Source organism: Dama dama, chromosome 25 (genome assembly GCF_033118175.1).
Source record: "Dama dama isolate Ldn47 chromosome 25, ASM3311817v1, whole genome shotgun sequence".
NCBI lineage: Eukaryota > Metazoa > Chordata > Mammalia > Artiodactyla > Cervidae > Dama > Dama dama.
In genome coordinates, this window is record NC_083705.1 from 62341255 (window position 1) to 62354972 (window position 13718).

Consider the following 13718-nt stretch of genomic DNA (forward strand, 5'->3'; position numbering starts at 1 on the left):
CTGGGCTCTCATGAGACACCCTGGCCCCTCAGCAGGAGTGGTGAGGAAAGGACTCCCAAGTCATCTGTCTCCTCACCTTTCCCCCAACTTTCCTGCTTCCCGCAGCATTTCTGGCTAAAGATATTAGCCAAAATCCTCTTGTTAAGAATTTAATTGTATCCCTCCTCTCCCTTCATTATATCTTTAACACCATCTCAGACACTTAATATGAAATAGATGAGCAAAAGTGTGGCCACACTGCCCTGGAACTTAATCGTTGTGAAACCCAGGGGGCCCCATGTCTCTGGTTTCTGAGTCACCAGTGTGAATGCCCTCTGGCTGTGACAGATTTCTGTCTTGCTCTTTTGTGCCCCAGTGCCTGCTCCCAGCATTAACCCCTTAGTCTGGTCCCTGGGGAGGTGTCTGTGGTGTGGGAAACTCTTCCTGCAGCCTTCAGCTTCTCCTTGACCACCTTCTCTGTCTTGACTAAAGAACCAGTCATCTTCCATACTCCGCCCCACCTGCCCATCACTGTCTTCAGATGCTCTTCACCTACTTCCCTGGGCAGTGGCAGAGGGCTCACTCAGCAGGGCCCCACATGCTCCCTGTGGAACATGGCCAACCACCATCCCTTTATGCCTTTCCTCCTGCCAAATCTACATGATCCAGTTGATAGGGAACATGGACCCACCTGGAGTCATGGCCTATTAACTGTAGGCGTTTGTGCTCACTCTGTGCTGTCATTCCAGCTTGTGCCCTCATGGCTTGTGTGAAGGCCTGGTTTTGGTCCCCTAGACTGTCATCACAGTTTGGACCTCAGCCTTTGGAAGTGCTGTCTCCAACCCCTGCCAAGCTGGAGGGTGCTTCCTTCTGTTCAGCCTCACTGCCATTGAACCAGCTCTGTGCCCCCAGTTCAAGTGTTTTCCTGCTCAGCCTCTCACCACCGCCCCATCCTTAGCCCTGAGCAGCCACAGACTGGTCTATGTTCAATGATGGTGGTGCTGCTGTCCTCATCATTCTAATTTTCTCACTCCCTTAGGCAGCAACCATTTTTCCATTTTTTTTGTTATAATTAACATACAATATAAGCTTCGAGTGTACAGCATAGTGACTTAATATTTTATACATTGAAAATGAAAGTGAAAGTCACTCAGTCCAACACTTTGCAACCCCATGGACTACACAGTTCATGGAATTCTCCAGGCCAGAATACTGGAATGGATAGCCTTTCCCCTTTCCAGGGGATCTTTCCAACCCAGGGATCATACCCAGGTCTCCCACACTGCAGGCAGACTCTTTACCAGCTGAGCCACAAGGGATGCCCAAGAATACTGGAGTGGGTAGCCTATTCCTTCTTCAGCAGATCTTCCCAACCCAGGAATTGAACCGGGGTCTCCTTCATTGCAGATGGATTCTTTACCAACTGAGCACTTAGAGGAGCCCTCTTTTATATATTATGAACTGATAACTGCAGTAAGACCAGTTACCATCCATCATGTCACCACACAAAGTTGTTACAATATTATTAATTATATTCTCTGTGTGTGCACTGCATTCCCATGACTTATTTATTTTATAGTTAGAAGTTTGTACCTCTTAATCCTCTTCACCTATTTTGTCTATTCCCCTGACCCTTCTCCCCTTTGGCAACTATCAGCAGTTTGCTCTCTGTATCTGTGAGTGTTTCTGTTCTGTTTCTTCATTTGTTTTGTTTTTTAGATTCCACATGTAAGTGAAATCATGTGGAATTTTTTTCTGACTCATTTCACTTAGCATAATACCCTCAAGTCCTTCCACGTTGCTGCAAATGGCAAGATTTCATTCTTTTTGCATGACCAAGTAATACTCCACTATATATGTATATTGGGTTGGCCAAAAAGTTCATTTGAGTTTTTCCACAAGATGTTACACTACATCTTCTTTATTTGTTCATCTAGGTGAAAGGGAACCCAGATCAATTATACAGTTCTAATAATCTGATAAAAGGATGTAAGCAATTTTGAGAAACTTCCTGGGGCTGAATTCTAAGAAGAATTTATCACATAGATCTTTGAGAGGGGCTTCCCAGGTGGCTCAGTGGTGAAGAACCCGCCTGTCAATGCAGGAGACTCTGGTTTGATCCCTGGTGGGGAAGATCACCTGGAGGAGGAAATGGCAACCCCCTCCAGTATTCTTGCCTGGAAAATTCCATGGACAGAGGAGCCTGGTGGGCTATGGTCCATAGGGTCACACAGAGCAGGACAAACTGAAGTGACTGAGCACACAGACGCATGCACTGAAGCAGAAGAGGGACATGTTTACTTGATGGAAAAAAGCAGAAACCGCCTCATGGCCATTTCTTTTCTTGAACTTCATTAAAGCTGGTATCTGGGAACATAGTATCAAGACATAGTCCAATGAAGAAAGTCATTGGAGAATTAAGAAAGCAAATGAGATCTAGGTGTATGTTTATACATATATCAGTTCAGTTCAGTTCAGTCGCTCAGTCGTGTCTGACTCTTTGAGACCCCATGAATCACAGCATGCCAGGCCTCCCTGTCCGTCATCAACTCCTGGAGTCCATCCAAACCCGTGTCCATCGAGTCAGTGATGCTATCCAGCCATCTCATCCTCTGTCGTCCCCTTCTCCTCCTGCCCCCAATCCCTCCCAGCATCAGGGTCTTTTCCAATGAGTCAACTCTTCGCATGAGGTGGCCAAAGTATTGGAGTTTCAGCTTCAGCATCAGTCCTTCCAATGAACACCCAGGACTGATCTCCTTTAGGATGGACTGATTGAATCTATATGTATTTTAATGTTGATTTCATTTGAGCCTAGATACACACTCAAAATGCTTAAAGAATAGATAAAAGTCTCCTTTCTCAAATAACAGTTGTTGCAGTTCCCCTTTGTCAGCACCATTTCAGAGTCCACCTCATACACCACCTCTGTCGTGGTGCTTCCATGACCAGACACATTTCCTCTCCTCCTGGAACTCTCATGGCTTATGTTTCTTTTAGAGTTCCTACATCCCCCACCTTGGTTCACATTCACTTGAGTGCAGGTGCAGTCTGCCCCACCGGACAACACAACCCTCCAGGCAGGACCCTGTGTTCTCTGCTGCTCCATCTCTCCTGCTACCTATCCAACGGTTTTGCATATATTAGAATCTCAATGATATTTGTGGACAGTTTTCCTGAATGACTTATGGTACCAGAGGTAGACACTGTATGATTTGAGAGTTTCTAGACTTTAAAGATCTAAGCATTCCATTTTAAATAGGCCAGAATCTTTCTAAGTTGAGAAATGCCTTAAGAGGAAAATTCCTCCCCTAACGTTTCACGTTTACTTCTATTGCAGGTGCCCAGTTGTGGAGAAGCCTCAGTGAAAGGTAGGGAACTTGCTTTCAATGTTACCACTGATGATGAAGGACGGGTGGGGGACATGACTGGGCCACCTAGATGCGCCTCTGAAATTATAGTTTAGCGACAAGAATGACAACAGTAATCTGCAAGAGTGGGAAAATAAAAATACAGTTGAACTGAGGATGAGGATAAAATTGGGACTCGCTCTTGGAAGTAGCTCGCATATTGCTGTAATATTGGGCTACAAGCATGCTTGAGAGTCACAGTGTGTGAGGGGAGATGGTGTGGGAAGACTTGGGGGGGTGGGTTTCATTAGGAATTTCCTCTCCAACCTCATTTTGGGGTGTGAGCATCACTGCTGAGGTGGGTGAAAAACACGGTGACCCCGAGGCCTGGAACTCTGTTGGAATGTTCCTGAAGGTTAACCAGGAGAGAGCTGTCGGTTCAGAGAGCTCTGGGGTTGGGGAACAGCAAGGAGGGGTGGGAGGCTCGTAAGCCTGACGAGGCGGCGAGTGTACACCAGCCTTTGGGCCCCTTGCGCAGCCGCAGGCAAAGTAGTTCCATTTTCATCCATCGTTCTCCACCCGGAAGTAAAGGTGGTCCACCCGGAAGTAAAGGGCCCCACCCGGAAGTAAAGGTGCTCTGCTGTGTGGAGGAGGAGCGAGTTGGGGCAGGTAATGCAGGGAAAGTAATCAGTATCATGAACTGCGTGTATGAGAAGTGGGAAAGTGAAGAAGATGTAATGGTTAACACCCCGGTAAAATGAATTTTTGTAGTTATTTATTTTTTAAGTTCTGCCTTCAAAGTATTCTTGTATGATTGAAAGAGAGGGTTGAGTGCTCAACTTACATCCAAGTGGACTGTGTGCAGTGAAGACTCAAAAAGGAGACAGGGTAATGCCTATAAAAATCCATGAAAAAAACCCCCCATAACCTGGTATCTAACGTACCCTTAAAAGCTGTGTGTTTATTTCAGGTGTAAAGGCCAATTTTATGATGAGTTGACATCTGTGTGCTTCTTCATTTTGGAGCCCAGATTTTCAAGGAGGCGGGGAATGTAAACTTGCCAAGAGACTCAGCAGAGGGAGATATTGGCTATAAGAAGGGAAATGTGATCTTCTGGGCACAGGCTCACCCCTGCCTGGTCGTCCAGGGCCTGGGTTCTGTCCTGTCCCTGCAGACACACTGGGCCTCCTGGGATAAGTGTCTGCAGATGCTTCCCCAAATGTCAGGTGGAGAAGTTGAGCCTGCTCCCTGATTCTGGTTGGGGGAAGATCTGACCAAATTTCAAAGGAATTTTAAAAGCTCTTCCATGGAATATTCTTTTATATCTACTGATACTCAGTCAGACTGGTTAAGGCATTGCCCATCTTTACTGTAGCCCTTGCCATCCACAGCCCTTCTGAAGTAGCTGCAAGTTGCCTGGGAGAATTTCCACGGTACACTTTCTCTTCGCATGGAAATTAACTAGAGTATTTGATAAGGGTTTGGAGAAAAACCTTAGCTATTAATGAACTCGGCAGGACCAAGGATCTCACTTTGCCAGTGTCAGGTTAGCTCTTTTTAATGTGGCTTTTTAAAGATTTGTAACATTCTACTCCTTTGGGGAAATGCTTGTGTGCCCCCAGAGAAGCCCTGCTCATAGAAATAGCCCTCTTTAGGGAGGTTCTCTTTTACTTTGAAGTCACCCAACTGGATGTTCAAGTGCCACTCATTTTCCATCCTGGTCCTAACTCTGTTCCTAGTGGTCTTGCCAAGTTTACTGCTCTCTCGGCCTCAGTTGTCTCATCTGCAAAGTGAGAGGTAAGAGAATCATCTTGAATATTCATTCCAGCCCTAAAAAGTCTGCGATGTGATTCAAGGGGATTAGTGTTACTTTCAGCTTCCGAGGAGTAGGAAATGGCAACCTACTCTAGTATTCTTGCTTGGAAAATACCACAAACAGTGGAGCCTGGAGAACCACAGTCCATGGGGCGGCGAAGAGTCGGACGTGACTGAGCAACTACATATATTCACGCAGTGTTTCTTTCAGGCTGTTACCCTCTTACCTTTCTGTTTGGCCAGGGCTTCTTTCAAAGTGATTTAATTCTCACTAGAAGGGATACTCCCCCCAATTTTCTTACTGCATTTTCCACTGTATAATTGCATTTTGTTCTCTGTTCATCACACTGGAGATGTGAAATTAAAATATGGATTTCTCTCGTTTCTTCCATGGTTTGGTTTATTATTTACAGTGATTCTTAGTATCTGGTACTGGCTAGTACAGTGGGGTTTTTTCTTATTTATTTTTATTGAAGTATAGTTGTTTGGACTTCCCAGGTGGTGTTAATGATAAAGAACCTGCCTGCCAGTTCAGGAAACACAGGAGACACTGGTTTGATCCCTGGGCCAGGAAGATTCCCTGGAGAAGGGCATGGCAACCCACTCCAGTATTCCTGCCTGGAGAATCCCATGGACAGAGGAGCCTGGCAGGTCACAGTCCACAGGATCACAAAGAGTTGGACACAACTGAAGTGACTTCACATGCATGCCCAAGTAGTTGATTTACAATGTTATTAATTCCTATTTTACAGCAAAGTGATTCGGTTTTATATGTACACACACACATGTTCTTTTTAAAGTATTCTTTTCTGTTATGGTTTATCATAGATTTTTTTATTGATGGATAATAGCTTTATGATGTTGTGTTAGTCTCTGCAGTATGACAACATGAATCAGCTCTAAGTATACATATATGCGCTCCCTCTTGAACCTCCCTCCCACCTATCCCCCATCCCATCCCTCTAGGTCATCACAGAGCACCATGCTGAGCATTGAAACATTCAAAACCATCTTATTTTAAGAATGAAGTGCAGTGATGAGGAGGAGGATCTTTGCAGGCAGAAGGGGGTGGAGTGCTGTTTTGCTCCTGTGAAGCAGGTGGGATTAGGATCTTTCCACTTGCAAGGTCTGCGGTGTTGAGCTCAGAAGTCTCTCCCTCCCTTAGCAGGTGGTTAGACATCAACATTTCTCCCTGCCCTCTTGCGTGACAGCCCGTTCAGCTGGACTCCCAGGTCTGTCAGCCTGGCTTCATCCTTCTTCACCCCAGCTATGCACTAGTGGTTTGTGCTTGGTCCCGGAATGAACCCGGCCTCTTCTCTGAGGGCTGGGTTTAGGGGCCACGAAGTTCACTGTTCAGAGGTGGATGGAATGATGGACCATTCTGTATGACAGCCTCCAGGTCCACCCCTGCCTCTTCCAATGGCTCAGTTTCATTCCTTTTTATGGCTTAGTAATATTCTGTTGTATATATGCACCACATCTTTTTTATCAATTCATCTGATGATGGACATTTAGGTTGCTTCCATGTCCTGGCTGTTGCGAATAGTGCTGCAGTGAACATTGGGGCACATGTGTTTTTATTAACTTGGTTTTCTCTGGCTATCTGCCCAATAGTGGGATTGCTGGGTCAGTCATACAGAGTGAAGTAAGTCAGAGAAAAACAAATGTCATATATTAACACATATATCTGGAATCTAGAAGAATGGTATAGATGAACCTGTTTGCAAGGCAGGAATAGAGACGCAGATGTAGAGAACAAATGTATGGACACTAAGGAGGGAAGGGGAGACACTAGGGGGTGAGATGAATTGGGAGATTGGGATTGGCTTATCTGTACTCATATGTATAAAATAGATCACCAATGAGAACCTGCTGTATAGCACGGGGAACTGTACTTAATGCTCTGTGATGACCTAAGTGGGGAGGAAATCCAAAAAAGAGGGGATAGATGTATACATATCCATGATTCACTTCGCGGTACAGCAGACGCTAACACAACATTGTAAAGCAGCTATACCCCAATTAAAAAGCAAACAGTGGACCATTCTACCTTCATGATGCCATTGTAGAGTTTTTCTACTAACAAAGAGCTCCTTGAAAAGGGAACTCTTGTGCGCTGTTGCTAGGAATGTAGATTGGCACAGCCACTACAGAAAATAGTATAGAGGTTGCTCGAAAAATTAAAAATAAACCATTCTGATGGTGGTCCAGTAATTCCATTCCTGGGTCTAGATCTGAAGGGAATGAAATCACTGCCCTGAAGAGATATTTATGCCCCATGTTCACTGCAGCATTATTCACAGTAGTCAAGACATAGAAACAACCCAGTGTGCACCAATGGATGAACTGATAGAAGAAACTGGTATATATACACAATGGAATATTATTCAGCCACTAAAAAGGAAGGAAATTCTGTCATCCTGAAGAGATGTTTATGCCCCATGTTCACTGCACCATTATTCACAGTAGTCATGATGTAGAAAGAATTCAGTGTCCACCAATGGATGAACTGATAGAGAAAATTGGCCTATATACACAATGGAATATTATTCAGCCACTAAGAAAGAAGGGAATTCTGTCATCCGTGACAACGTGAATGAACCCGGAGGGCATGTGCTAAATGAAATACATCAGACAGAGAAAGACAAATACTGTGTGATCTCACTTACATGTGGAATCTAAAAAAAGTTATTCATAAAACAAAAGCAGAATGGTGGTTGCCGGGGGGCTGCAGAGTGGAAGTGAGGAGCTGTTGGTCAAAGGGTACAAACTTCCGATTATGAGGTGAGTGGGTTCTGGGGGTCTAACGTGCAGCATGGTGACTGTAGTTAACAGTACCATATTGTTTACTTAAAGGTTGCTGACAGTAGATCTTAACTGCTTCCACCATCACCATGACAAAATGATAGTGATGTGAGAGAAAGAATGTGTAAACTGCCTGCTGTGGTCATCAGTTTGCAATAGGTACATCTGTCAGATCACCATTGTACACCTTAAACTTGTGCAATGTTGCATGTCAATCATATCTCAATAGAACTGGAAAGAAAAGTAATTTCTCCTTCCTACAGTCCTAATGGCTTATTTCCATAGACTCTGAGAAAATTTGCTTTGTCAGCTAAGCTTTAAGTATTTCCTCCAAAATTTAGCAAAAAGAAAATGGTGTCTCTGTGTGCATGTTCGTGCATGTTCATTCGTGTCTTACTCTTTGCAACCCCATAAACTGTAGCATGCCAGACTCCTCTGTCCGTGGGATTTCCCAGGCAAGAGCACTGGAGTGGGTTGCCATTTCCTTCTCCAGGTTATCTTCCCTACCCAGGGATCGAACCCCTGTCTCCTGTGTCTTCTGCATTGGCAGGTGGACTCTTCACCACTGCACCATCTGGATAATATGAAGGATATTCTCAAGTATAATGTGTTACACTTAACTAGTAAATAACAGTAAAGCCTGCATCAAATGTCTGATGTCACTGACAATAAAAATTGGATCATTTTAATCAGATGCCATTCACATACCTTTTTCTGTACCTGGAAAGTTCATTTTGTGCAAATGTGATTCTCAGTGGGTAAGTCCTGAGCAGAGCATGTGCTTGACCTTTTTCATTAATAAACAGTAAGGCCCAGCTCTGCATTCTGAACAGGATTTGTACATAGTGGTCTGTCAACTGAACCAAATTAACATTTTCTGTGGCTCATTTCTAGTAAAATGAAAGCTGACCTGGGGTATCATAGCTCTTAATTCTCATGTGGCCATGGCTGTGACAGAATAAAACATCTGTTAACAAAGGAGAAATTGTCCCCATTACCTTTAAAAACATAAAATTGGTTTCAGTTTGGCCAGATTTTTCTAAGTAAGTATAAATCAGGAAGAAGTACTTTTACTTACATATATACTGATCATTTAAAATTTCCCAGATTAAAGAGTTATTTTCATCATAAACCCTGTTTTATGGTTTAGTGTCAGTTTACAGAAAATGTTGTGTTTTTCATTAATGTTACAGATTTTGGGAATTATGACTGAGAACTCTGGGATTTTCTTACAGACATCCCTGGAACCCTGATACCTTGGCTGTTGTCTTTCACAGAAAGTGGGGAGTGGCTCTCCAGGGGTGTAACAAGGGCCAGGTCTACCGTGCCTGACCTCGAACTGACTCTTGGGGGGCACAGCGGAGAATTAACAGACACTGCCTTTCTAGAGCCAGCTGGGATTAGTGGGGTTTTTACCTCCAGTTCGGTCAAATCCCAGGACTCCTCTGAGCTTGCTCTCTCTCTCCCCCCGCTGCTCCTGCTCTAGGAAAAGCAGTTCTGTGGCCTCACTTCGTGGAGTGAGATGCCCTTTTGTCTTGTCAGCTTCCAGATCATTGCCAGTCAAAGCATTCTAGCTGGTTCTGGTTTTTTTTTTTTTTTTGGAGGAAAACGAGCCAAGAACTATTGGTTGTAAACCCCAGTCCTGAGCTTGTTCCAGCTCATAGACCCAGAACCAGTTGGAGCATTGACGTGAGGGCTGTCTATTTAATTAAACCCTGGAGCACAAACACATGCCTTGGTTGAAAGTGGAGTCATCTAGCATTTACTAAATTGTCTCCTTTGAGGAATAGCATTCAGTGTGAAAATTGCGTCTTCTTATTTATGAATCATCATTACTTGTCAAAATTCCACAGCCAGGATGAATTACCAAATAAAAAGAATTAACTAGTCACGTGGTAGCCTCAAATGTTTTCTCTTTGCTGTTTGTGTGTGTATGTGTATTAGTCGCTCAGTTGTGTCCAGCTCTTTGTGACCCCATGGACTGCAGCCCTCCAGCCTGGCACAGCAGGAATTCTGGACTCATGCACTGAAATACTAGATTTTACAGTTTTTAGTATTTTCAGAAGGGTCTAAAATCACCTCGTAACCTGTATTTTGTTACCTTTTTTCATAAGACATCCTATTCTGAAGCTGTATTTTTTTTTAACTTCAGCCAGGACTATAGTTAGGGAGCCATATCTCCATGAGTTTTAAAAGAAAGTCTAGCTATGAAGGATACATTTACCTGGACTGAAAAATTCTTTTCCTCAGAAGAAAAATGCTCCCTTCAATTCAGAACCTGCTGGATTTTAGCACAAGCATATCTGAGCTTGTGGCGTCTCAGGCTGGAGATGTCTGGCCAGCCTGCAGGCAGAGCGCCGCCTTGAAAGTCTCTACCCTGCCAACACAAAAAATGCGAATAGGCCTTTTATTCCTTTTTTCAAAAATCATAACTGAGCACAATTCTGTAGTCATTTATCGTACAATGGAGGGCCGAAGTCCTTTTATTCCTCTCTCTTGGGGAAGAACAGGCCCATTCAGTGACTGAAAGATGGCAGCTCCTAGCCAGCGCTACTGCCGTGTGAACATTGCTCAGAATTCTTCATCCAGATTCCAGTCTGTTGTGTTCATCTCTCAAAGTCGGGCTTTGACAGTCAGACCAGTTGAAGACAAGTACAAAGCAAAGGACAAGCCAAGTTTTTTCTTTTTTGTGTTTTTGACCGTGCCACTCATGGCCTGTGGGAATCTTAGTTCCCCAGCCATGAATCAAATATGCTCCCCCTGCATTGGAAGCATGGAGTCTTAACCACTGGACCACCAGGGAAGGCCCCTTTTAAAAAAAAAAAAAAAAAGAAAAGTTTAGAAAATTTTTTATATTTTATTTTCTAATTAAAATGTTTTAAATTTTAATTTTTTTTTTCCTGCAAGCTGTTTTTAAAGCTGTTTGAGGGCAAGAGAGCTAATTCTGCTTGCTTCCTGTCTCTTCACCATCAGTGGGGTCTCTACATAAAGAGGGTTGACTTCCTGAAAATGCCTCATGCTAGACATTTAAGGGCTTTCCCCCTCACCTCAGGAGCCCATCAAGCTAAAATCCCTTCCTGAAACTGACATGCATCTGCACAATTGCAAACTGATCTGTTTCTTAGGCATTAAAAATAAAATGAAGCAGGAAGTACAAACTGTTATGTATAAATGAGCTACCAGGATATATTGTGCAACGCAGGGAATAGAGCCAATATTTTCTAATAACTGTAAATGGAATATAACTTTAAAAATTATGAATCACTGTGCTGTATACCTGTAACTTATACAACATTGCACATCGACTACACCTCAATAAAATGAAGAAAATGAAACAGGAAATATGTTTTAGGGCCCACATGTTTCATTGACAAGGGAGATAAATTGCTAGACCTGTTTCCGACTGTATAGTCCTTGCATGAGTAATATATTCTCCTTATATTCAAGCAGATTTATCAAGTCAGAATGTGGGTGGAAAACCCCAGGCCAGGCTCTTGGTGAGTCTGGAAGCAGTGGCCCCTTACTTAACACTCGGGGCTCCTAAGTGAAAAACATTCAGTATTATATTTATAATAATTTATAGTATTTGGTTTTATAATTTTGGACGTTCCTTAAATTCAATAATCTGATTTAATAAAATGAGTCCAATTAGTTTTTCTCCCCATTATTTTAGAGCTACTCCATTTCTGCATAATTCAAAGTGTGTGTTCATCATTGTGTTCTATGGCCACACCATGGGTATCTACAGCCACTTGATAAGAAATGAAAATTCTAGCTTTTGTCATTTTAATTATGTTTTCAGATTCTCTTAGCCTCCTTGCTTATTAGGTTTGATTTGGTCCTGGACCCTGTGTATTGGGTTTTCCTGGTGGCTCAGACAGTAGAGAATCTGCCTGCAATGGAGGAGACACGGGTTAGATTCCTGGGTCAGGAAGATCCCCTGCAGAAGTGAATGGCTACCCATTCCAATGTTCTTGCCTGGAGAATTCCATGGACAGATGATCCTAGCAGGTTACAGTCCATGGGGTCACAAAGAGTCGGACATAACTGAGCAGCTAACACTTTCACTACCTTTTTTTCCCTGCATTATTAAGGATTTGAGAATGCAGTTAACTTATAAATATATAAAATACTTTAGCTAGACTAATTGTTACCCAATAGCAGTCTTGCTTCAATAATTTTAAATTACCAGAGAAGGAAGAATGATCAGTAGTTATTATTTATCTTAACTTGCCCTGACCTTTGTTGTGATTATTTGAACATAAATTAAGATTTCACAGGTAGTTGAAGGTTTCTGTCCTCTGCCTGTCTTTCTGTCCTTCTCTGTCCTTCTCTTTTTCTCTATCTCTATTGTTCCAAAACAACATTTATAGTCATATTTTCTAGTAGCATTTAAAACAATTTTTCCTGATTTTAAAAAGAAATACTTGCTAACTTAGAAAATTGAAAATATAGGAAACATGATAAAAAAGATAAAAGACGCTTGCTCCTTGGAAGAAAAGCTATGACTAACCTAGAAAGCATATTAAAAAGCAGAGACATTAGTTTGCCAACAAAGGTCCATCTAGTCAAAGGTACGGTTTTTCCAGTAGTCATGTATAGATGTGAGAGTTGGACTATAAAGAAAGTTGAGCGCCGAAGAATTGATGCTTTTGAACTGTGGTGTTGGAGAAGACGCTTGAGAGTCCCTTGGACCGCAAGGAGATCAAAGGATATCAGTCCTGAATATTCATTGGAAGGACTGATGCTGAAGCTGAAACTCCAATACTTTGGCCACCTGATGGGAAGAACTGACTCATTTGAAAAGACCCTGATGTTGGGAAAGATTGATGGCAGGAGGAGAAGGGGATGACAGAGGACGAGATGGTTGGATGGCATCACCAACTTGATGGACATGAGTTTGAGCAAGCTCCAGGAGTTGGTGATGGACAGGGAGGCCTGGCGTGCTGCAGTCCATGGGGTCGCAAAGAGCCTGACCCGACTGAGCAACTAAACTGAACTGATGATAAAAAAGAAAACAAACTTTATAAACTGTTACCTAGAAATTAAACTCATTTTCAATTTTATGCTTTTCCTGTCTTTTTATAAACGTATTTGTTGTTTTTAGCTGTTGAGTTGTTAAGTCGTGTCCAACTCTCTTTCAACCCCATGGACTTTAGCTCCCCAGGCTCCTCTGTCCAGGGCATTTCCCAGGCAAGAATACTGGGGTGGGTGCCATTTCCTTTCATAGGGGATCTTCCCAACCCAGGGATCAAACCTACATCTCCTGAATTGGTAGGTGGATTCTTTAACCACTGAGCCACTTGGGACACACATTTATTCATTCATCCTTGCAACAACTATTTATTGAATGCCTTTCCGGCCAGTACTTCTAGGCATTTGTGGAATTAAATAAAAACAACAACAAACAAACAACTCTCTCCTCCTGGAGGTCAGATTCTAGTGAGTGAAGCCAGAAAACAAATAAATTGCTATAATTTATAATGTTAAGTGGTGAGCCATGGTTAAAGCAAACTGAAGCAGGAGAGGAGATTAGGGAGTGTGAAGGTGGGACGTGATGGTTGAGTTGTATTAAAGTCCTAAGGAAGATTATTTTTGAGCGATGGCTTGGAGGAGGTGAGGCTGTGAGTCATGTCTGGTTGAAGAGCTTCTAGGCAGAGGAATCAGCAAGTGCAAAGACCCTGGGACAGGAGTTGTATATGAGGGTGATTTTTGTTTTACATCATTACTTTTATTTTTTAAATGCAGCTATGGTAACTAGAATAAATGGAA

The 13718-nt window shown here is 42.9% G+C and overlaps 1 protein-coding gene across 1 annotated transcript in view; it reads left to right on the forward strand.

The window, feature by feature from the left end:
- The window catches only part of RETREG1 (reticulophagy regulator 1), a 155539-nt gene that overhangs the window by 44896 nt on the left and 96925 nt on the right, over positions 1–13718 (forward strand). Inside the window, exon 3 of the mRNA XM_061129315.1 lies at positions 3317–3347. Coding sequence (XP_060985298.1) covers positions 3317–3347 — 31 coding nt within the window. The remainder of the gene's footprint in view (positions 1–3316; positions 3348–13718) is intronic.